Source organism: Platalea leucorodia (genome assembly GCF_965183815.1).
Source record: "Platalea leucorodia genome assembly, chromosome: 3".
Taxonomy (NCBI): domain Eukaryota; kingdom Metazoa; phylum Chordata; class Aves; order Pelecaniformes; family Threskiornithidae; genus Platalea; species Platalea leucorodia.
In genome coordinates, this window is record NC_138825.1 from 2,158,566 (window position 1) to 2,183,066 (window position 24,501).

The 24,501-nt window shown below is 45.0% G+C and overlaps 3 protein-coding genes and 2 long non-coding RNA genes across 7 annotated transcripts; 4 read left to right on the forward strand and 1 right to left on the reverse strand.

The window, feature by feature from the left end:
• Positions 1 to 890: 890 nt before the first annotated feature.
• RPS27A (ribosomal protein S27a) lies at positions 891 to 2,970 on the forward strand. The gene is made up of 5 exons (XM_082307145.1): positions 891 to 1,079; positions 1,449 to 1,503; positions 1,646 to 1,731; positions 2,354 to 2,485; positions 2,790 to 2,970. The coding sequence occupies exons 1-5, from the start codon at positions 1,032 to 1,034 to the stop codon at positions 2,937 to 2,939; spliced, it is 471 nt and encodes a 156-aa protein (XP_082163271.1). The 5' UTR covers positions 891 to 1,031; the 3' UTR covers positions 2,940 to 2,970.
• Positions 2,938 to 14,161, reverse strand: MTIF2 (mitochondrial translational initiation factor 2; the record flags this gene model as incomplete). Its single annotated transcript, XM_082307142.1, has 13 exons — positions 2,938 to 3,854; positions 4,260 to 4,400; positions 4,622 to 4,786; positions 5,625 to 5,765; positions 6,481 to 6,733; positions 7,608 to 7,812; positions 8,601 to 8,725; positions 9,981 to 10,120; positions 10,661 to 10,837; positions 11,255 to 11,415; positions 11,877 to 12,048; positions 13,326 to 13,431; positions 13,937 to 14,161. The coding sequence occupies 13 exons, from the start codon at positions 14,159 to 14,161 to the stop codon at positions 3,685 to 3,687; spliced, it is 2,181 nt and encodes a 726-aa protein (XP_082163268.1). The 3' UTR covers positions 2,938 to 3,684.
• On the forward strand, positions 3,914 to 7,557 carry LOC309588185. The gene is made up of 3 exons (XR_014227699.1): positions 3,914 to 4,033; positions 4,733 to 5,237; positions 6,702 to 7,557. It is a non-coding gene; the product is annotated as an uncharacterized lncRNA (long non-coding RNA).
• On the forward strand, positions 7,721 to 15,471 carry LOC309588184. Of its 2 annotated transcripts, XR_014227697.1 has the most exons (7): positions 7,721 to 7,887; positions 9,270 to 9,495; positions 10,676 to 10,828; positions 12,298 to 12,621; positions 12,951 to 13,108; positions 14,001 to 14,213; positions 15,197 to 15,471. It is a non-coding gene; the product is annotated as an uncharacterized lncRNA (long non-coding RNA). The 2 variants fall into 2 exon arrangements; XR_014227698.1 differs by lacking the exons at positions 10,676 to 10,828; positions 12,298 to 12,621.
• A 128-nt stretch (positions 15,472 to 15,599) lies between these two features.
• LOC309588182 (prolyl-tRNA synthetase associated domain-containing protein 1-like) lies at positions 15,600 to 18,994 on the forward strand. Of its 2 annotated transcripts, none has more exons than XM_082307144.1 (2): positions 15,600 to 16,497; positions 18,511 to 18,994. In XM_082307144.1, exons 1-2 carry the CDS (start codon positions 16,453 to 16,455, stop codon positions 18,946 to 18,948), a joined length of 483 nt encoding a protein of 160 aa, XP_082163270.1. In that variant the 5' UTR covers positions 15,600 to 16,452; the 3' UTR covers positions 18,949 to 18,994. The 2 variants fall into 2 exon arrangements, with proteins under 2 accessions (XP_082163270.1, XP_082163269.1); XM_082307143.1 differs by lacking the exon at positions 15,600 to 16,497 and adding an exon at positions 17,684 to 17,793.
• Positions 18,995 to 24,501: the final 5,507 nt, after the last annotated feature.

Here is a 24,501-nt window from a genome sequence, read left to right on the forward strand (position 1 = left end):
TACCTTGTCAACTGCATTACTGTATATAACATAACACTGCTCAGACGGTCCTCGTGCAGCACAACCCACTTTCTCAGTTTCTGTCAATATATACATTCGCACGCTCTCCAGAAATCCCCCGTCCTCCTCAAAAAGGGCGGGAGGGAAGCCAGAATGTTTCCCCGCTCCCATGCAATGTTTGGCATAGCAACTTAGCACCTTTCTCACACAGTTTCTGTCCTCCGTTGTTCAACAACTGCCTCAGATCGAAACCTAGAAGAAGAGTTGAAATTGTTAAAATAGCATCAGCGGATACTCATGTATTCAAGCAAGTCTTCATTTTGCTTTAACCCTTCCCATATTCAGTTCATAAGACTAAAACCACCTCACAAGTAATTTCCAAATTAGTGTGGCTCTCAGTGCTTCTCTATTCCTAACTCACTTATGGGTTTTCTAATTCCAAAAATATTTACCTACGAACCCAGATAATTTGGCATTGATCTTGGGGAGCCTGCAGGTGGCAAGGTGGCTGTAGGATGTTTTTAAACTGCCTCCGCAGGGCTAGACCGAGGGGAGCACACCCGTTTCTGGGACTTCACGCTGCAGCGCAGACCTGTGGAGACGCAGCTACCTGAAAAACCCGCCCGTCCCCAAACCGAGAGCCACCGCCCCGAGCGCCAGGGAGGCGGAGGAGCCCCTTCCCTCACGGCCGCGCCCGCTCCTCCCCTCACGGCCGCCGCGCTGCACTCTGGGAGCCGCAGTTCCCCCTCCCCGCCGCGCCCGCTCCCGCCTGCTCCTCCCATGGCGCCCCGCGGGCGGGACTACGGCTCCCGGCAGGCGGCAGCGCGGCCGGCGGCGGCGGGGCATGCCGGGAGCCGTAGTCCCGCCGCGCCGCCCGCCCCTCCTCCGGCGCGGGTGGAAACCCCGTGCGGGCCGGCGACGCGCTCTTTCGGGGCGCCGCCATTCCGCGAGCAGGTCGCGGCTGAGTGCTCGCTCGGCGGCCGCACGCCTGGCCGCCTTCCCCGCCGCCCCCCGCAGGTGCCGGCCTCGCCATGCAGATCTTCGTGAAGACCCTCACGGGGAAAACCATCACCCTCGAGGTGAGCCGCCGCCGCCCGCATGGCGCTGCCCCGGCGGGCGAGGGGAGGCGAGAGCGGTGCCCGGGGAGGGTTCGCCCTGCGGAGGCCGGCAAGGCCTCGCCGCATCCCGGCCCCGTGAGGCGGCAGGGCCGGGCCGGGCCGGGCCGGGCCGGGCGGTGCCTTCTGGTGCCCCGAAATGCCGCGGTGCACGGGGAAGGGCGGGCCCCGCCGCGGCCCGGAGCGATGGCGGCCGGGCCTGGTCGCCCCGCGGGGGGCCGCAGTGGCCCCGGCCGCATCGGTGGTGTCTGAGGCTGCTCGTGGTTCTGCGGCTCTTCTGGGCGAGTGAAAAGGCGAAGTGCGTTCTGACCCCGTTGTTTCCTTTCGTAATAGGTTGAGCCGTCTGATACTATAGAAAATGTAAAAGCTAAGATCCAGGATAAGGAAGGTGAGCTCAAGATGCGCTTACTCTTCTCTGTTGGGTTGCCGCGTATCTTACACAGATGCGATGCTCTGCAGCAGCCTGTTATTTTATTACAGAATGCCACCGTTCGCGTTCCTCATGTAATCTTGATTTGTGTCACCATTAGGCATTCCTCCTGATCAGCAGCGACTGATTTTTGCTGGTAAGCAGCTAGAAGATGGACGCACGCTGTCTGACTACAACATTCAAAAAGTGAGTAGGAAGGGCTGGAGGGGGTGGCGTATACGGCGCCAGCTGGCTGGCACTGTCGGAGCAGGCTGGCCTGTGCCGTTCAGCCTAAGAAACACTTCAGATTCAACCAAATCAGTCGATTTAGGGGCGGGTAGCAGTTCTGAACGGGCCGTTGCTGCGGCCCAGTCTATAGTTTCAGGTCAGAAGACAACATTTCTGACAGCTGCCAGTGCTTCCCTTCTGCCAGCCCTGGCGCGTGGCACTCGGCTGAGCTGCGTTAGGGGGCTAACGTGAGAAACCTCGCTCGCTTCTGCCACATCAGCCCGACAGCGGGGCCGGCGAGTGCCACCAGAAAGCAGGAGCCACAAATAGCTCTCAGTTTGGCCTAGTTACATCCCAAAACGATTCTGCAGTTGCAGTTAGAACTGAGGAATATAGTCACGACAGACTTCACAGTAATTGAACCTTCTGGGGCTTGGGATGCAGCAGCCCACCGTTCTCTGGAGCCTGTTCATTTGCAGACTTGATCACAAATAATCCTTTTAGAGCTTTCCTAATCGCCTGGCGCTCGAGATCTACTTTCTAAGTGCTGCTCTTGTCTCGAGAAAGCATTTTGAGTCTGTTTCATGTGCTTTACAAATAGGAATCAACTCTTCACCTTGTGCTGAGACTTCGTGGCGGTGCCAAGAAAAGAAAGAAGAAGTCTTACACTACTCCCAAGAAGAACAAGCATAAGAGAAAGAAGGTTAAGCTTGCAGTGCTGAAGTACTACAAGGTACGTAAAGCTAACTCTAGGAGAAGCTTGATGAAAACTTGGCTCTCGCCAGGAAGGACATGAAGCCTGTAACGCCTGCATGCAGCCTGGCCTATTTAAAGTCCTTCTATTTGCAAAAATCCCCCCGTTAAATAGAAGAGAAACCGACTGTTGCAGTCGGGCACTTCTGAACTTTGCTTCAGGAAGTTTGATGTAGTAACTACCACGAAAACTACTTTGCCAGAGCAAAATACTCGAAATTGTCACCGGTGCTAAAAGGTGGCTAGTACCTATGTGTGAGATGTTGCCTCTTTGCCCTTCCCAGGTGGATGAGAACGGCAAGATCAGTCGTCTGCGCCGGGAGTGCCCCTCTGAGGAGTGTGGAGCTGGCGTCTTCATGGCTAGTCACTTTGACAGACACTATTGTGGCAAGTGCTGTCTGACATACTGCTTCAATAAACCAGAAGACAAGTAAATGTACTAGACAATAAAAATCTGAAGTTCTGTACGGTTTCAGGATTTATTTCTGCTTCCTGTGGCACTGTATTTCCTCTCTGCTGGTAAGCGAGAAGTCTGTGAAACTTTGGATGCTGACTGCCAACTAGGATGAAATACTTTGACTCTAGAACTGAAGCAGCAACTTTTAAAGGGTGGCTTTGGTTAGTTATGTCTCCTTCGAAGAAGATAATGATGGGTAGCAATCACAGAGGAGAAAAAAAAAAAAAACAAAAAACAAAAACAAGACTCTAGCTAACCTTAGAAGTGGTCTCTTTAAACATGAGAGGAGGAGACAGGACAGTAGTTCTGATCTGGGAAAACAGGAGATCGGGAGGTGTGAGGTCACGACAACAAGTGGGTCAATGCTAGAGAAAAGGGTAGTAGGCTCCTGCTAACAAAATGCAAACTACACACTGAAAAATGGGATAGCAGCGCTGAGGGGGCGAAAGGTGGCTCAGCTATTTTGGAACCAATAGACAGTCATCAGAAATGATTACATCGTGATGGCTTTACACCCTTGAAGTGCTTGCAAGTCATTGGTGTAGTTTATCCCACGTTCCAATGAGGTAAGCTGGTTGCTTGACAAGATTTAAAAGCAGAACATAGTTACACAAACATCAGATATCAAGAAGCTCATGTGCATCTCTGAAAGTTCCTTTAATGTCAGGAGTTGAGGGCCAGCCAGGAATAATACGTGTCCCTTAGTGTTATTCAAATGTTCTTTAAAATCCTGGATCCCAGGAAGTTGTCTGTTGAACTTCTTTTTCTTCGTAACAGATAATTTCATCTCCAATATTGAACTCTAGGTACTTGTCCAGACTCAATCCACAATCCATGCCCGCTTTTATTACCTGGACGTCATCTTTATGATGCTTCAGTGATGACAGAGATCCTACAAGGAGAAAATGTGTCAAAGAAAGGGAGCCCGCTAACATCAGAGCGTAGAAGTGTTTTGGTTTGCCCTTCTTACAGAATTCATGTTTCACCTTGTAGCTACAAAACGAAGGGCAGAAAACGGATTGTGCGCACTTGCAGCTAATGAGAGTCAGACATCAGTCTCCTCCTCAGCAGGTAAATCCTGCGATGCTACTGCTTTCCCGCCAGAGTTTGTGGTTAGGAAAAGGCCCGGGTAACAGCACGGTGACATTTTGCAGCTTTTCCTTAGTTGCAGCAACTCCGCCCTAAACAGCACGTGGGATCGCCCCACCATCAGCTGCCTAGAGCTTGCGCTAACCTCACGGGGAACCAGCAGTGCCTAGTACTGAATGCAGATCTGTTCTGTGGCAATTACACTTACCTTTCCAAACAACATCCCCGTTGCGGATTAACTTAAATTTCATTTTTTTGTCTAGCAGCCCCTTCTGTACTCTGCATCCAGCTACCGGAATTTTGCTTTTTCCTACTGTTACAGAGAAGATGTTGAGAACAGAAGCTTCCCCTAAAAAAAAAAAAAAAGTAAAGTTGTATGAAGTACACAAGAATAGCAAACTGACAATAAGTAGCAGCAAGCTACACTCTTCCACTTACCAAGCTTTATAACAAAACAGCAAAGCGGCTACAGAGGAATATAAAATATTTGCTATAACAGGAACACTTCATTGGAGAATAAACTTCAGGCCACGTTGCGAAGCAAAAATTTAACGGTCAATGAAAACTCACCTATTGTATTCTCCACCACAGACGGGGGTAGTCTGCTATTTAGCTCCTCTTTCAAGTCGTCAATAAGTTTGTAGATTATATTGTGAAGTTTAATTTTTATTCCCTTTTTAGCAGCCAGCCGTTTAATACTTTCATTGGCTTTCACGCTGAATCCAAATATAACACCTGATAAATAAAGCAATCAGCAAGTGATGACTACAAGAGATCACCTGAAACAGTAAGTGAAAGCGCCTGCTGCACCTATTCTGTAATGCTGAACTTGCGGCGCACGTCAGAATTAGCGGTCAGCAAAACAAAGAGGAGCGTTTTACCCCTGCTTCCCTTTTAAGAAGGGACCATTTACTTCTCCCACTATCGCACATCGACTGCTACTAACCTCGGATCAAGACAAACAGCTCGGAAAAGCCCGCGCAGAAAGTTCCCCGATGACAGAACTGGAGGTACGAAAGCAGAAACTAATGCTTGCACACAGCTCAGAGCTTGTGTAAAGGGACGAGGACCTCCCATTTTGGGCTGGAAAAACAGCTTGGTTGTCCTAATCAAGCTGGAAAGGAACTCTAAATCCTCCTCATCCACTTGTGGACTACGGCAGGTCCGATGACCCCACACACAGCAGGTGAGAATTACGGGGTGCGACCGGGAACAACTACTGACAGCGTTGTTCCAATTGCCTCCCTGAGCAAAAGGAAATTTTTGTAACCTGCTTTTCTAGCTTTGCCCTGTTTGAGCATCATAAAGCAACCTGAGCGAAGAGTCAGAGTTTAACCTTAACAATGCAGCTACTGGCAACAGCTTGTCAAGAGTCCTTCCATTTTCATGACATTTCTAGCCTTCCCCGCCTGCGCTACTGCTGAATGTTAAAGGAAACATTTTTAAGATAAATCTAAGTTTACCTTATTGATGCTGCTAATTATTATTGAGAGAAACAAAACCAGAACGAGACCTACCCATCTCAATAAAGAGTTTGTACTAATTATAAATTGATTTTTAAACACACACTCACCATTAAATGCTTCAGCGAGACTTATATCGGTTTCACTGATATCTCCCATTCCAAAATGAATGATATCCAATTTACATTCATCGTCAGCATCATAGCTGTCCAGAATGTTCAGAACAGCTTCAACAGATCCATCCACATCACCTGCGGGTACAAACGGGAGTCCTGCTGGCTTTGTACACACCAAAGAAACGCTGAAGCGGAACTAAGGGAATGACAACTCCACGCTATGCAACATCAAGTCTTCTGACGTCTATCGTTCTTACTCTATTCTTGCTATATTATATAGTCTGTTAAAACACATCCAACAAATCTAGTAATTCCAAAAATGAAGTGAATAAATACAATAGGACCAGAGGCTCTACACCTGCTGTCATTTTCAGGTCAAGTCTGCACGGTTTTTCAGCTACTACCATCACTGCTTGTGTATCACTAAACGGGAGGGCAAGCCCAGTTCCTCCTGTCCCACTTTAACTAACACATAATTGTTCTTGTCCTCCATTTCGCTGATGCAGCACTGCTGCTCATATAGCTTGTATTTTATTGTTTTTAATATACATTTTTTTAATTCACACACGTATCTAGGCACTTGTATGGGTTTTACTCAGGAGTTCCTGGGTAAGGGGGTCAGGCTCACACATTTTCCTGTTGCTCTGGCCCTGCTGGAAGCACATCCTTCTGCCCACCGGGTGTTTTCTGATGCCCCTCCCCTTACTGAGAGAAGTTCAATAATCTGTTCAGTTTTAAACCGATCAAACTTCTGGTAACGGAAATTTTGTCAACAGTTCAGGGCTACGCTTCAGACTGAGCATTTGAGAAGCACAAAAACAACGGAGCAGTAAACAGAATAGGACAGCACCTTTAACAATGACTGACAGCACATTTTTGTCCATCTCTGTTCTCTCTTTAGGCTTTGAAAACACTAGATGCTTATTGGCCTTGTACAGCACCGCCTTCCTCTGTCTCCAGGTCAGATGGGCTAGCTTCTGTTGCTTCTGCTCATATTCCAGCCTGTGTTCCTTTTGCTTTGCTTCAATAACTTCCACATCCCTTTTCATCCTCTCCTGTTGTTCAACATAGGTTCTCCAAGCCACAACTTCGTGCGCCCTTTGCTGGGCAGGAAGAGACAGAAACGTTACCTTTCAAGGCACTGCATCAGAAAACTCCACATTAATGCAGTTTCATCCTTCTGCATCTTCTCTACAGGCTCGCTCACTTTCTTTCACATTTAACAACAGATTTTGCTGCAAGGATGGCAGAGAATGAGCACAACGCCTTCCTCCCTGGGCTACAATAATATGACTCAAGGCCTATTTTTACGGTATCGCTGCATTGCAGAAGAGAATTATTGTTCATTCTTTCGTGTGGTATTTGTCCAGCTCTCACAACACCTATTCCAAGCTCTATTTTATGCATATTCTTTTGTCAGAAACTAGTTCTCTCATTCTAAAATTGAAACACCGATACTGTTAAGTGCTGGAGTGTTCTCCTGGTAGGGTGACAGCGTGATCATATAAAGGAGACAAGTCTTCCGTGCCTTTAGAAAGGGAACACGTTAGAACACGTCCCAGGTTACCCTCGCAGAAGCCGTTCAGGACTGCAGTCACTGCAAACGAAGCATGGAGGAAGGCAGGATGACCCTGAGAAGCAAAAGCATGAACCAAAAGGTGGCTCATCTGTAATTCCAGAGGCAGCCTGCTTTCCTCATGTGACTGCAGAGCAGGTTAATCTGGATGCACGGAGATGAGGAGAGGGCAGTCCGGCAGGGGAGAGGTGCGGGCAGTGGAAAAGAAAGAGGCAATATGCAAAACCTCACTCCTTTTACAGAACACCTAGTTCGGGTCTCTTAATACCCATGCTCAGCCTTCGTCTTTCATCAGATTATCTGGGTTATTTAGAGTGAAAGCTACCACTTATTTTTCACTCAACTCCTTCCCACCCACCTTACTGCAGTGTAAGTTTTCCATTAAACAGTTCTTTCTGTACCTCAGATTCCACTTCAAGGATTTCGTCTCCTGCCGAAGGGACTTCCTTCCAGCCCATGATTTCCACCGGGATGCCTGGAGAGGCTGCATCTACAGCTTTGCCATTCTCATCAAACATGAAACGCACTTTTGCCCAGGTCTTCCCTGCAACCAGAACGCAGCCTTTTCTCAGAGTTCCTCTTTGGATGATGGCTGTGGTAACTGGACTAGTGAAGAGCAGAGGAGAAAAATAACAGACAAAATTAAAGTCACTCTTCTCCCCGCTTTCACGGCGAGTGCAGGTAAGCAAACGCAAAACAGAACGTACTTGGGATTGATCACAGGCAGAATATTCCTGTCACACATTTTATTAGAATGCTAGTAAGATTTTTAAATTACTTGCAAAAAGCCCAGAACCTGTACTGTACTCTCTTCATTTCTGCAGATCAATACAAAATTTGGCATTTGTGAAATTAGCAACAGACTGATTTTACACATTAAGTGACCCCCAACCAAAAGAAAAAAAAAAAAAACAACAACCCAAACTTTCTAGAATTCAGTTCATTTTTAAGGAAGGCAGAACACACCTTGTTTACAGAGAACCTGCAAAAGCACTAAGGTATTTAAAAGAGTGAAATGTCATGTTACACACAATTCACCAAAAATTGTATATGTATTATAACTATTAACTTCTTCATTCCTACTTTTTAATGACATTTCAAAAAAAAAATCGTTTCCAGCATTTTAAGCTATTTCTCTGTGCTTACAGGATTTCATTTCAGTCATACGATGAATTTTGTCCTATCAGTTTATAACTTCTTTTTCTGGCTCTAGTGCTGTAGAATAACATTTCAATGCTTTAGTTTACAAACACTGCAAAGAAACTGTTACAGTTTTATCTAGCAACAACAACTTCAATGTTGAATGTAAATATTGAGGTACAAACCACCTGAACAGTATCTCTGCATTGTTACAAATCACTTCGTTAACGTTGTAACGGCGGCAGATTACTTACCCTTTCCCTTTGTCTTTGCGAGACTCAATTACAGTCCCCTCAACCAGGCCTGTGGCATCCGCCTTCAGTTCTAACATCTCTGCTAAAGCAACAGTTGCTTCTGCTAAAACCATGAGGTTTTCACCCTGCATAAAACCATACACACAAAAAATATATAAAGAATAAAGGAAGTGCCAAGTGCTCAATTAAACTAAGATCAGAAGTTGCAATCTTAGAAGTTCTGACTGAGATGGGGGAATTTGGCACTAACAATGCAATACAGTCCAAAAGCACGGGTGCTTTTGCCTTCAAGGCAAGATGGCCCTAAAGCAACGAACCATTAAAACGGTGTTCTGCCAGTCCAGAAGGCACGAAACATTGGGAAGGGCAGTTTCCTTGCTTCGCTGTTCATAGCATCCGGGTTGCAAATGCAGAAAAACACCTTGCAATATTCTGCTCCAAATATATTAGGAATGCAAATTAAAAAAAAAAAAAACACACAAAAAACCCCAACTACCTTCCCCCAAAGAACCCCCAAAGAAAACACCTAAACAGCCAAATTGAAACTTGGTGACATCTACCACAGAGTCAAGACTCCAGGACATCAACGAGACAAAACTGTTGGTCTGTTTTCCTTTTTTTTTTTTTTTTTTTCCCTTTGTTCTAATCACATATTATTTTTGAGAGCAGATACAACCAGCTAGCTGTCAGTCAGCAGATCCAGATCTACGGGAATTAGAGCAACAACGTGTGCTGCAGAGGTGAACTGAGAAGACATTTTTATGTATGCCTATTTTTAAGTGTAAGGGCATGACTTCAAAAAATGACTTGGGATGCATGTAGAAAGACAGCAACGAGCCTAAGATCCTGCGGCATCAGTTTGGACAAAGCAGCTTTGGCCACCACAAAACTGAAAGTAAGTACTGAAGCTCAGATTTTAGTTGTTTTTAGCTATCCGTTGTTTGCAAGGGTAAGATGGTAAATCTTGTAAGACCACTACAAAACTATGTTTCTGTGATTAGGCACGTGTTACGAAAATATTTATTTACCCTCGTGTGATTTTTCTCCCTTCATGCATAGCATTATCACTAACCTTAATTTTGCACTCATTTTGTACCATGAGCAACTATGAAGAAACAGCAATTAGAATGAACCTGAAAAATATTCACTAAATTTCCAGGAGAAAAATGAGATATTATTGCTCACTGAAGCTCTGAGCCTCAAATATGACAGGAGTGTGTTTCAAATAATTCTGGTGAGAGCCAGCAGCACTTAGCTCATGGTAAAGGCATCAAATACCAGGAAGATAAGCACTTATTTTCCAGCTGCCAAATAAAAATGCATCTGTACGCACATATTAGACGCCCACGAACGCCATCATTTTTTCCACCAAAACTTTACCTTGAGCGCAGAAATATTTACAGCTTGAACATCACCTCCAAACTCTTCACAGACCACATCATGAGCCAGCAATTCCTTCTTTACTCTTTCAGGATCAGCTTCAGGTTTGTCACATTTATTAATGGCGAGGATAAGAGGAACTAAAAAGAGAGGAAAAACAAACTCATTACCAACCTAACCAAAACTAGCTGCTGTTAGCACAACTGTAAGAAAAGGTTAAACCAGGTTATGACCACTTTGAACAAATCATTTCACTTGGCACCTATTCCCTGAGCAGCATTTGAGATCTGAGCTACCAAGAGTAAAGCTGGAGGAGTTATCCTAGTAGGGAAGGGAAAAAAACCTCAACAATAAACCCCCCCACCCCATGAGTGTTTTTCTCGCAAAACTGCAAGTCCTGCAAAAATATCAGTATTTTAATATCTTTACGTATTACTGCAACATTCAGTGTATTTTCAAACACCTTCCCAGGGGAGAAGGAAGGGGACTACGACAGTTACTTCCCAAGTTCCATGGATTCCAATTCAAGGAGCTTCTTTTGAGAGGTGATGTTTGCAAAAGCGCTCATTATTTGAGCTGCACAGTAATGCACGTCTTGTGTATTAACTCGGCGTACTGGGCTTGCCGCCCACTTCAAAATGTAGTATTAATTAACAATATTATGAAGGTAAACACCATACCTCCTGCATTTTTAGCATGTTGGATGGATTCTATGGTTTGTTGCATCACCCCATCTTCTGCCGCTACAACCAGTATGACGATGTCAGTAACATGGGTACCTCTCGCTCGCATGGCCGAAAAAGCTGCATGTCCAGGAGTATCAAGGAAAGTTATCTTTTCCCCAGAAGGTAAATGCACTGTGAACAAATGTACGCAGCACATTTTAAAATCAGCATTTCACATAGCTTTATTTGACCTATTGTAAATCAAGCATCACTCCTTTGAGAACTTTTTTAATAATAACGACATATTTTAGGCAGACAGGTAACTGTTGCCATGGAGGTCAAAGGTGCCTCAGGAAAGAAAAAGCATCCTGGGATCTTTCATAATCCAAAAGAATCTACATATAATTTCAACTGTGCGGACAATCCACTTCCAAGTTCCGTCCACATATTTATGACAGTTATCACAAGTTACGAGTTCCTTTTTCACTGCTTACATATAAACTGTTTATGTTGCGACATTTTTCCCCAATGAACTGGCAGCAAGTCAGCCCATTATATAAGATGGAGAGTAAACTGTTTTATACACACGCACGCAGGCTTGAATCATACCAAGAAAAGCACCGATGTGCTGTGTAATGCCTCCTGCTTCCATTGATGCCACTTGAGTTTTTCGCAGACTGTCAAGTAAGGTTGTTTTCCCGTGATCAACGTGGCCCAATATCGTAACAACCGGGGGCCGTGGGGTCAGTACTGCTGGGTCTGCAGGAGGCCTGCAATTAAAACAAAAACGTGTTTTGTAAATACCAAAAAAGTTCACTGAGCGACGGGCACGCCCACTATGGCTAAGGAAGAGCCATTTACCAGAGCTCAGTGATGAAGAGGTGAGCCTAGCTTCTCCCCACTGAGATCGCAATCTTAGCTGCACCACACAGTTAGCCCTCTTAGTCTTACTGCTGCATCAATTAATACAGCAATTCAGTATATCAAAGAAGAACTGGCTTTTCTTCAGAAAACAGCATAGAAAAAGCTCACCTAAAACCAATCAAATCCGAGTATCAGTTTTAGGGCCAAAGAAATCAAAATAGTAAACTCTACCTTTTAAATATTATCAGATTGTGACTCTATCAGGTATTATCAGCATACTATCAGAACAAAGAAAACACAGTGTATGAAAAACACTTGCAGAAACAAACAGGATAAAAAGAGCCAAAAAGAACAGTTCACAACTTACCTTTTCACAGCATCTGTGTTTTCTCTTTCTTTTTCCTCTTTCAGTTTTGCTGATTTATACTTCATTCCCGATTTTTTAACAATTAGCTTGATATGGTCTTCATGTAAGACAGAATCTGGTTCTAGTGAATCAAGGTCAATGTCTGTGTATAGCAGCGCTTCATAAATATGATCTGCAGAAAAGATAAAGGCATTTAACAGTTACATCCACAAAAACAAGTGGGACAAAAAAGCCCCCACTTCATGCAGTTTAAGACTTCTTTATTAGCAGCTTATACCCTGCTAATAAGTTTAATTCCTTTTTCCTTTACATTTATCTAAAAGTTCCTGTTACGCTACATACTTGCAGAGGAGAACTTGATTCAGAAAGATTTACTGAAAATAACCTCCTCATTAGATGCTACAATCTTATTTCCACTCAGATTTTCACAGCTTACTTTTCCATTAACCCCCAAGAAGAAAACAACTGAAACTCATCTAAACCAAAGAGCAAAGAAGTGATTCAAGGAGGAAGAAGATTTGATAAATCTGCTCATACGCCACTTTCTTTGGTAGCAGAAATACAGAACGTACTGCAGGAATCAAAAAATGCTACACGTTGACCTGAGTACCGTTGCAAATCTATCTCAGAAACGTACAGCAAGACATGACAGACTTTTCTGCTTCTCCCCTCATTGCTGAGAGGGAAGGTTGCCAGAAAAAGTAGCCAGCTGGATAAAAAGAGACGGGAGATGGGTATGATACAGGTATGGAGTTATTTCAAATGTCAACAGTCAAAACATGCTAGTAACCCCCCTAAAACATCACTGAAAACTGGGCAAGCTGAGCCACTATACAACCAGGAATGGTTCATGGGGTTCAAAGAACAAGCCTGCTCCCGTAACCCAGTTGTTAGGGCGGTCACCCAAAGAGGGGAGTGCTTCCAGACAGGTCCTGCCCACTCCCAGTTAATCAAATGACTGTTTTAATGAAATAAATATTGCTCCTGAATCCAAGATTCCTGCTCCCAAGGCTGGATTACAAGCTGAAGCTCTTTTGCGCCTTCTCTCTTTAGCCATGAATTCTTTATTTGCAGGGGTCCAGCTGCGACAAACCAGGGTGCAGTGTTTTTCCTTCCAGAATAATTTAGCACTTAGGAAACCCAGTCAGAGACAGCAGCCTACGTGGATCTGAAGCCTTTCTGCTGGAGACGGAAGAGAGTCCTGGCTTCTTCACATTACAGTGTCTTGCCTGGTAATTTGGATGGCCCAACTTTTTTTCTCTTTAGTCTGCCACTGTGTCTACCAACATTTTCTTTGGTATGGGTACGATCTACCTTGCTAAGGGAGGGATTAGCAACCACTAACTAATGCCATCGTAGACATCTTTGCCTTTACCGCTCACGAAAGCGGCATGATAGATTTTAACTGTTGGGTCACATTCAGTCTCAAACAACAGAGCAGGCTCTCACCTACGTCTTTACCCATAGCTCGTGCCAGTTCCTCAAGAGTCATCTTCTGCCTTATCTCCACTTCACCTTTTGTCAGTGGTATCTTCTTTTTCTTCTTTTTTGTCTCCTACATGGAATTAGACACGTATATAGGAACACATAGCTGGCATAAACTAAGAAATAATAAAAACAATATTAAAAAGACAATGGTCTCAAGCCCTATGATGTAAACGCATCTTTTTTTACTACAATACTAATGAATTACCATAAATGAACAACTTAACACATCATACTGAATATTTAAAATGTATAGCATGCTATATTTAATCTTTTTTTCATTTTTAATTTTTCAAGACAAGGAAAAAAATCAAAAAAATAATTATTTTTCTTGTTTGTAATAATTTCCTCCTGCCTCTGCAAGATTTGTGATGCTGCTGGTGTAAGCACTCTAAGTCAATATTTGAGGAGTCACAATACAGTCACAGATTAAGTACATTTTGTCTTATAAATGTATAATAACTTCTCTATATTCATTAATAAAGCTCTTTTTTTGGTAATCAAAATGCTCAAACTGAGCTCTTGTACTTTGAAATTTCACATAAAACCAGAGATTATTGGATTTTGTTAATTACCTCCTTTGTAGCTAGATGTCTGTGTTGCGACGAGGCAACACTGATTAATTTGTCTCTTTGCCAGAGCCGCGGATACAGAAGAACGGACCACACGGGATGTGCAGATGACTGCACAGGCTTCCATTGTGCTCTGTAAACTTTTCTGTAGGAGAGCGTACACAGCTGCCGGCAAGCACCACGTAACTGGACCAGATTTTCAAACTTTAGCATCAACCCTCGATTCATTTCCTCACTGAAAATACAAAGGACACACTGAAATCAGTCTCAAAGCTGAAAGGTATTTATCTTTCCTATGATAATACGGACAGGAACGCAACGTACAAATGTTACATTTCAAAACAGGCTTTTTAATGCTGAAAAGGTTGAACTCTTTAGTAACTGTTCCAGTTTTTCAGTTTCCTTAAGCGCTTCACCTTTCTCTACTATCCCATTACAGACATACAGGTCTGCTAACATCGCCACAGCTTACAAATCTTTCATCTATCTCCAATGATCTTTAATATAAACTACTAAAATCCCCATTTCTGGTTCTCTGACACTACCTAGAAAAAAGGGACATTTGCACTCCTCGTGCTATACTGATAGAGTTATCCAGGTGCAACCCACCTCTCTAAGCCAGTAAAATACATTTGCAAAACGCCGCTTACATGAGCGTATACCACCACTAAAAGCCTGCAGCGTTGTAGTAATATCAGTGTTGCCACATGGACAGAGGCATCCTTTGAGGCTAAACCCTGGCTTAGCAATTAAGCTTTCCAAGATGCTTCTGTCAGATCATCCCACGCCTTGTTTTAACCATCTTAACTTTGGTTTGAGTCATTTTGCTAATTATTCTGTACGACAGTCTCCTATTCGAACTTCTCTGCTTGCCCAGAGTCGCCTATTTTGTCTTTCTGCTCAGTGACGCCATTCTCCGTACCTTCTACGCCTTCTCTCAAAGGTGGCTTTGTACCATCTTGCAAGCAGCTCCCACTGAGTGAAAGGCTACCAATTCCTCTCAGAATGAGTGAAAGGCTACCAATTCCTCTCAGAATGAGTGAAAGGCTACCAATTCCTCTCAGAATGAGTGAAAGGCTAGCAATTCCTCTCAGAATGACTGAAAGGCTAGCAATTCCTCTCAGAATGACTGAAAGGCTACCAATTCCTCTCAGAATGACTGCGGTCCCTTTAAGAACTCTCTTGTATCCGGATACCTGCAGGAAGTGAGCAGATGACAAACTAACCAACCAAAAACAAATAATTTTTTTTTCCCCCCTAAAGAGAACTTTAAAGGGGCAGAATCGGTAAAACCGAGGAACCCCCAGGAGCCGCCGCAAGACGCTGCATACCCCCTACGCTAACGTAAGGTGAAGGCGAGACTGGCCAAGCTGACGGAGGAGAAATCCCCGCGAGGTTGCGAACCGCAAAGAAACCGCTCTCGGGGCCCGCGGGCCACCGGCGGCCGGGACAGGCTGCCTCAGGGACCGCCTCGGGACTACACCGCAGCGACGCGCACTGCGGGGCCGCCAAGCTCCCGGCACCCGCCTGCCGCAGCCCTCCCGGCGGCCGCGGCCTCCCCGTACCGCTCCCGCCCCGGCAGGCCCGCCGAGGGCGGCCCGCCACCACCGCCACCGCCCGCTCCCCCCGCGCCCTCCATGCCTGAGGCCGGGCGAGCCGCTCCCCGCGCAGGCGCCGCTCGGCGCTCGGCTGCCCGGGCGCGGGGGCGGAGCCTCCCCTCACAGAAGGCGGGAGATCCCCTCACCGGGCGGCGGGGCGGCAACCGGTGCTGGGCTCTTCCCCTCGTCCTGGCGTTTTGGGTTTATTTTTTTTTAATATATATACACACACACACAAAAACTTAGGGTTCTCCTGCCTACCAGGGGATAGCAGCTTTTCTTTGCAATATTCTCCCACCCATCTCCAATCTAAAGCTTTAACACGGCTGTTTTTTTTTTAAGTTCTCTCTAATTTGGCATCCCTGCAACAGTATTGTCCCCCCCAAAAAGCAGGGTTCTTTTACCCGCTGTGCAAAAAGCTGAATAACACACACAGAGTCAAGATATTTGTTTCTCTCACGCCTGCGCAGAGATGGGTGCTGGGCGGTAATGCCGCAAAGCTGGCGCACCTCGGTTAACACACGGCGAAGCTCTGGAAGCGGTTTCTGAAAAACCCTTAATATTTCCTCGTTAATGCCGTTTGTAAAACCCAGAGAGGATCCCCAGTTGCATCCTAGGACGTCCCTCAGCCGCAGGGTCCGCTTGGCACAGCACTGCTGCTACGCCGATCTCCATCAAATTGCGTGTTACGAGCAATAACTAATTTCCTCTACCATACGTTGGAGCTGTGCATTTTACACGCTTTACCCGTAATGCGGGGCTTGTGGTAGCTCACACAGGTGGTTTTGCACATGCGTGTAACAGGCTGCCCTCAGTACCTCGCTACTGCAGGTATTTGCTCGTTTATGAGGCTGAGTATTGACAAAAAAAGGTGTCCTCTATTTGAAAGGCCCCATCTGCTGATGAACGTGCCGGGCGCTAATGGAGATCTTAAAATGCACAGGGCCCTCGAGGGTTTCTCCAAAGGTAAAATGGGAAAAATAATCTCAAAAATAAACCATAGTAAAAAAACCTTAAATATCAAAGCCCGCATACTGAGGGCGATGCGTCCTTCATGCGATGGGGTTGGCTGGTGAGTCTGGGATTGACCCAAAAAACGCTTTATTTGAAAGATAAATTTAGCACGCAAAACAGTCCCCAGAGTTTACTGCAAATCTGCTTTTTGAGTTGATCTTCCGCTGGATGCCGCCTGGAAATCTTACTGTGTGCTGCTGTAAGGCTCTGGGAATTAGCGCGGGATCGTATTTTGTCCACATCTCCTAACCACAGATTCATACTGTTTTAATTTAAAGCTTTATTATAGGTTGCCTGTTTTTCTGAAGGGCAAACTGAAAATAAATAATTTCTGATGTCATAGGTCAGGACGACGGTTTGGGTTGTAGAAATATTTTCCGCTTAACTATGGGGCCGTTAATGCTTGGCTTCGTCCCTTAGTTGCAATTCTTCGTTATTATTGGTTGGCTTTTAAAAAAAGTTTGATTACGCAGTGGCCGTTTTTAGTGTGCGTAATTAGATAGTTTACCTTATTTTGATTTTTCCGCCCCTGAGGAGAGGGCAAGCTCTGGTCCCTGGCGGCTCCCAGGACTGCGGCGGCGGGAGGGCGGCCCCGCAGCCCGGCTCAGGCCCTGGCTCCGCCGGGCGCCATCGCGTCCCGCTGGGCGCCATCGCATCCCGCCAGGCGCCATTGCATTCCGCCAGGCGCCATCGCATCCCGCCGGGCGCCATCGCGTCCCAGCGGGTTTGAGCACCTCGGCAGATGGAGGCCCCGCCGCCTCTCCGCGCGCCCCGCTCCCGCCTTTGGTTTTCAGGCCTCGGCAACCGGCTCCGCTCTGCCCTGCTTTCAGTTCGACCCGATGGCCAAGACTGCGCGTTCTTTGAAGCGCACCCTGTGTTCACACGCTTCAGATCTAAATTAGAAAAAAAACAAAAACCAACTTCCAAATTAGAATCTTAGAGCTGGAATCTACAATCAGAGCTCGCTTCGTGCTCAAAAACCGCCCGCGGCCCTCGCCCAGCCCCGCCCGAGCCGCCGGGGCTCCCTCGCCGAAGCGGGGCCAGGCTGAGGGGGAGGCCGCCATTTTGCCGCCGCTCGGCGGGGCGCCGCCCGACGGAAGGGGCGGCAGCGGCGGCGGCCGTTCCCGCCTCCCGGCCCGGCCCCGGCGGGGCAGGGGGGCGATGGCGGCGGCGCCGGAGCTGCGGGAGGCGCTGGGGCAGCGGCTGCGGGACTTGGGCATCGCCGCGGTCACCGCCGAGCACCCGCAGGTAGGGGCCGCCGCCGCCCCCCCCCCGCCCCGTTCGCGGCATCCTCCGGGTCTTTGTTCAATCCGGAAATAAAATGCTGCGTACTAACAGGACAGGCAGTTTTAGGCCCTGTATTTTTACAATTATTAATTTATTTATTAGTTTTTAGCCCCCCCTTTTTTTAGCATAATCAAATATCAATATGGAAAGTGTCAGACTTTGCATTTTTGCTAAATGGACCTACAGGTGCTGGGCCTAGCAGGCAACTTTTGGGGTTCTTTGGGCTATTTCGCATCGTTCCCCCTCCACGTTTCTGCCCCCCAGACCCCTTCTTCCCCTCCGGCTGGCAGCTTCAGGAGCTACAGCGCATCCACTTCTTCCCGGCGAAGCTGATGGCCTCCGAGATGCTTTCCAGGCTTTTTCTCGCTTCCAGTTAAAAGTGCATGTGCCACATCATTCCAACGTGGCTGTGGCAGCGCCGCAAAAAGGCTTTTTTTTGTATTTTTAAAGTGTGATATTCGTGCTGTACACGAGACAGAAATGATTCGGAAAGCGTGCAGGAGCAGTATGTCACATTTTATTTGTGTTCTTTTAAAATTTCTTCATAAAAGGGTACAGTTCTGAGGCTGAGCATAACATTCAGTATTTTCTCAGTATTTAACAGAAGATACCTGCCAGCACGCAACTAAAAGGCTAATGGGATATCGAGTCTCACGCTACACTGATTGTATTTTCCAGGTGTTCACTGTTGAAGAAATGATGCCCCACGTCCAACACATGAAAGGAGGTCACAGTAAAAACCTTTTTCTTAAAGACAAAAAGAAGAAAGGGTTCTGGCTGGTGACTGTTCTGCACAACAGGCAAATCAATTTAAATGATCTTGCTAAAAAACTGGGTGTTGGAAGCGGAAACCTGAGATTTGCTGATGAAAACGCCATGCTGGAAAAGCTAAAAGTGGGCCAGGGCTGTGCGACACCGCTGGCCCTCTTCTGTGACCAGGGAGACGTGCGGTTTGTGCTGGATGCGGGCTTTCTGGAAGGTGGCCACGAAATGGTGTATTTTCACCCAATGACAAATTCTGCAACCATGGGCTTAAGCCCCGATGACTTTTTGAAGTTTGTGAGATCAACAGGCCACGATCCCATCATCGTACATTTTGATGAAGACGTTAAGTAGATGAAGTTCACATTTCTATTGCTACGCATAGATTTTGTAGAGCAGAACTGGTCAAAGTCTCATTACAAATAAAATTTGAAAAAGAAACCAGGCTTACTCTTCCTTTATTTTTTCAATTGCGGAAGTTTATATTGTATAATCTGGTGAGAAAAAAAAAATACTGTCTTCGGGTTATTAAAAGTTCAACAGAATATTCTTAAAAAGACAAGACGTTTGCAATCTACCACTACGTAACCAGTAAGCAGAGGTGGTGGTATTTAAATAATGTTACACTGTTTATTAATAAAATGGGTAAAACCGGAAATTTGTGTGTGGTACTGGCCTTGAAGGTCTAAACTTAAACCAACATCATCAGGAAATAACAAATTAACTTAAAAGTTCTAAAACATTTGTCAATACACACAGGGCAGAGATGCCTGAACTGTGTACCTGTACCCACTTATCCCCTCCTACACGTTGCTTTCTTTTTATTATTTTTACCTAGAAAAAAACCCCAACTTCGCTACGCTACAGAAAACGCAGTTGATTGTCTACGTTTTTAGTCGCATTTTCGCTGTCACAGTACCCTCAACCCTTGGGAAATTATTACTACGTCCTCTGGTATGGCTTGGCTACTGGTTGCCCCCCGAGGACGGGTGCGTGCCCGACGCGTTCCTAGCGCCTCTCCAGAAACGGCGGAACGCGAGGAGCCGCCCGACAGCCGGTGGCGCGGGGTGCGAGCCCCGGTACCACCCTCGCTCCCGGCAGAAGAGCTCCAAGGAACAACGTTACCACGCGTTCCTGGCCAGGTGTAGTAGGTCCCGGTGACTCGCGGGAGGAAAGTTACTACAACCCGGAACCGTATGAACTTTCCCGCACAAGGAGCCGACGGAGGATGAGCCTCACCTCGGCTCGGCCGCACCCTTAGCCAGCACCTACAGGAACGGAAGGCATGGTACGACAAACGGCTGTGCTGGAGCTCCTCCCTTCAGAAGGGGACTGCACGTACACACACCCACGTGTTTAAGAGCTTGAGGGGAGGCTGATTTGGCTTTCAACAGATGATATATATATTTAGTATAGAAAAGTACCTACTATCACAAGAACAAGACCAGTACATTCTCAACATTAAAATTTCTAATCTAATTCTTTCTCCTCCTCTCTCCTGCCTAAAGGAATAAAACCCCCTTCAAGCAGATTTTGCGTTGAAGAGGGAAGCAGCAGAAACTCCATGAAGCCCAGTAAACGTACTGTGGCAACGAGTACCCACACGAGCCCACAGACGCGGGAGCAGCGAAAGCGAGGGACAAAGCCTGAAGATGATGGGGAGAAGGGCTTCTGGAGACAGCCCCACGGAAACGTCACAGACAAACCACGCCTGAAGGCAAGCAACAGCGTCAACACAGGTTGAGACAGAACGGACATAAAGGATACAGGAGTATGAAGTAAAAACACACAAAAGGATTTGCGATCTTGGATGACTATTTGCTGCTGCAGCACGCTAAAGGATGCAACACTAACAGCGATAAAGGGAAATGTTTCAAAGAAACACAAGGCAAAAATCAGCCGATTTGACTCCGTTTCCTTCTAGACGGCCAAGACAGTTCTATGAGCTGAGAACACCACAAACATTTGTGTGTTGGACTGGGTTTTTCTTCCCCTGTGAGAAAGTGAAATCTTTAATTCTACAGAATGAACACCTACCATTAACAGAGTAAGAAAAAGCGTCTTCTGGGGCAAGGCAAGTTACTTCACAAACATCCTTACCACGGTTTCCTTCATTTCTGAAGGATTTGGCACCTGTTTTCAGAGACGTGACCTTAAAAACAGAGTACTTCATGGCACAGCAGTTCAAATTCTCCCCTCCGCCTTAGAAAGACACAAACCAATCCCACCTATCACGGCAGTCGTCTCAAATGGGAAAGAAGTGACCTAAAAACGTTGAAGCTATAGGAAGTAGTCAGGAGAAAGACGTCCAGATACATGTGATTTTGTATTTGTTTTTAAATAAAAGGCTGAAAGGAACATCTGCTACTTGGGAATATTGGGTTGATTGATGAACTCTGGACTGACAAATGCGTTACTAACTTAGCTAGATATTAAGATACAGTCTTACGTGTCTTCAAAAGTAAAATTTCTTACCCTGTGGCTGCCACTCACTCTCCCTTCCCTTTAAGGTTTCTTCTTTGTGGTACCCCAAAATCCTTTACCACTTAAAAAAAAAAATTAAAATTGACTTGTCAAGGTTTCTAAATCCAGAAAGCTTTAAATGTGAAAAATTGTTTTAAAGACATGTGCACAATAGCAGTTTACTATGCTTCACGAATCTGTACTACCTGAAATTTAACTACCTTTGTCCTCAGAAGAGATTCTGAGACTTGTCTCAGCAAAAATAACAACCAAGCAAAATCAAAGCTTCAAATACTACGTTTGGCAAATCTATAGTGATTTCTTTTTGTATTTACTTATGAAATTAGTGTCTTTTTTTTTTTAAATAATATCAAAATAGCATATAGTTAAAAGCTACACAGGTCTACACAAATAACACGAAACAAACTACACACTGTCCAGAAGAATTCTGCTACAGTTTTATGGGTTTCCTTCCGGAAGAAATACTCACTGACCACACCAACTGACCACGACGCCATTAGCGAACACCAATATCCTTCCAGTAACATCACTTTCCAGAAAAAGTGTGTATAAAGGTACACACAAAATAAGAATAAAAATTATTTGGTTTGGCATTTTAATATCATCATTAATAAATGTATACAATGGCAAACATTAAAAAAAAAATCAATATGTAAAGGAAATTACAGTTTTAAATAAGAGCTTTTAAAGTTTTGTTTCACACCTAGGTACATTCCTTTAAGGCAGTTTTATTAATATCAAAGCATTATTTACATATACATTACCATCTAACTCTAAAAATCATACATGAGCTCCTTTGTTGAGGCTGCCTCATGTCTTGGAAAAAGTTTAGGAATAATATGTGTTCGGAATGTTACTAAATCCTCAGCAGACTATCAAAAAAGTAAATAAAAATTAGACACTGTATAGTACTACAGCCGCTTTTGTAATCTTGAACTAGCAGTGACGGATTTGGCAACTCTGGCGGTAAAAAGCTGTGTGTACTCAGGTTGTATGCTGTCCAACAGCTGCCGCCTTCTTCCCCGGGAGTTCGTGTTTCGGAAAATGTGAAGCAGTTCCCAAATTAAATTTACTTTTTTTTTTTTTTTTTTAATTTTAATGGCACAGACTGGAAAGATTAAGAAAGGAAAAAGAAAATAATTTAAAAATCATCAGAGCACAGATAACCTCCTGACTGCTCTTCTGCTCTGAAACATCTTTGCAGAAGGAGGTGCTGGGAGAAGTAGATTCTGATCTCTTAAATGCGAATGGATCTGCAGTGCTGCTTTTGGCTCATTTAGCAAACAGAACCCCAAAATCCCACCCTGGCCTCCGTGCTGATGCAGACCAAGTGGGTCAAAACCCGCTTACAACGGCGCGGACGGGCGCCAGCCAGGACTCTGGCACACGGATCCGACCTGCGCTGGACTTTGACCTGGCGGGATGAATTCTGCCCCCAGACGCCTCCCGATTCTCATACGAGGAAATTTTGCTTCAGTTTTTGGAAGAGGAGGGTTCATTTCTAATACACGTTATCAGTTAAACAGTCATTGTAACGTTTGTGACTACACCCTGGCTGCGATTGCACGGGTGATTTAAGAAGGTGTAGTAATACGCAAAAAAAAACAAGCGTAGAAGTTGTGACGGGTAATCTCGGACAACTGAATGAATACAGAAAAGAGCTGAGCTAAACGAAACGTCAGGAGGTCCCCGCGCGATGAAAACGACACAGCCACGCGTGCCCAGCCACGCTCCTCGCAGAGACGCGTGTGCCACGCAGCCACGGCGATACGCCGCTCTTGCCTAATTCCCAGGGTCTCGGAGAATCTGGTATACCTAAACACGTACAACTGCTCGGATGCTGTGAATACAAACAGCATTTGGCACTACAGTTTAAACCTGTTAATTCAAGACACGCATGGTCTTTTAAAAATAGCGACGCTACTAAATGGTTAGGGTTTGATAGTTTGAAACGCATCAGTCCTCTGTTGTCAAAGAGAGCTAGGAGTATCCAGTCACAATCAGACCCTGAAATGAGCTTGACAATGTCATAATTTAGAATCAGCTATTTTCCTAATATTTATTCTATTTCAATTCTCTTTCATAACAGCTATGCCTTTAGTAGGGGCTACTGGCATTCCAGATTTTTGCCCATGAAATTCTGTAAAGGCAACTTTTCCTCCAGTCACTACCTGTATTGCAGGGCAGGAATGGCACAGAAATGTGAAATCCATGAAAATCTTGACACTAAGGGACCAGAAATGGATGCTAGTGTGAGCTGGCAATCAAAATAAACCAATGATTTTAACGAAATACCAGAAACGTCTTCAGAGGAAGAATGGAAATTCTACATGGTGGAGAGCTGCAAAATTTGTCCTATTTTCACTTGAGAAAAAAAAAAAAGTTTAAATTCTCTGTGAAAACAATCCCAGCCTGAACCAAGAATTTATAGTGTAAAGCCAAAATATTCTGTTTAGATCTAGATCTCTTAGCACATTTTATCATGAAAAGTATTTCAGAAGGAAGTCACTTTAAGGAAAAAAAACCATGAAAATTTCCCCTTCTAAAGCTTACTGAATTTTCCTCTTTTTTCCCCTCTTTTTGACAGAATTTCAGTAAAATAAAAAAAATGACTTGCCAGTGTGCCTTTGAATCTGTTGAACTGCATTCTCTCTCCAGTGAAAAATGATTCTGTTCCAACTGTCCCTGACAGCTTGAGACTTCGTTAAGGATAAAAGCTGTAAGGCTCAAGAAAGAGGCCGTCATTAAGCCGAAGTCGTCGCGGCTCTGCCGCACAGCCTAGGCAGCGGGCTGGGCACTCTGCAGGCAGCCTGCAACCCCGGCCCTGCACATCTCGCGTGCTTACCTTTCCTTAGGTGAGTGGAGATAGCTGTAGGCCAAAGTTAGGTACATGCCTGTTGGAAGAGGGGACGCTAGGAGGTTACACCGTTAATTTAACCCGTTAGAACAGGAATGTGAGTGTGCTTACTGGTTTGTAATAAAATAGAATTATGAGAACTCATTTTGGATCTGCTTATAAATTCATGTACGCTTCCTTTGAGCTCTCTGCAAATGCTTTCAAGACAACAAATGTATGCAACCACCGAATGTACCAATAACATTTGTTGACTTTAATATAAATCAGTAACGAACAAAAGGTATCTTACTAACAAAAGATAACCTTAAGGGGAACTGATTGTAAAATGCATATGATATTATTTACATTTCTTTTTGCCATCAAGAAACCTCCTAAGCCACGATCAGCTCATGTCAAAAGACAAACAATTTAAAAAAAAAAAAAAAAAAATCAGTCAATACACAAACATCGTAAGACAGTCTTATCCCAGAAATGCCATTTGCGGAAAACAGCCTTATATTAAAATAAAAGTTATAGAAAAATCATACCTGACAATTTCCTGTCAGAAACATCTGAACATATATATG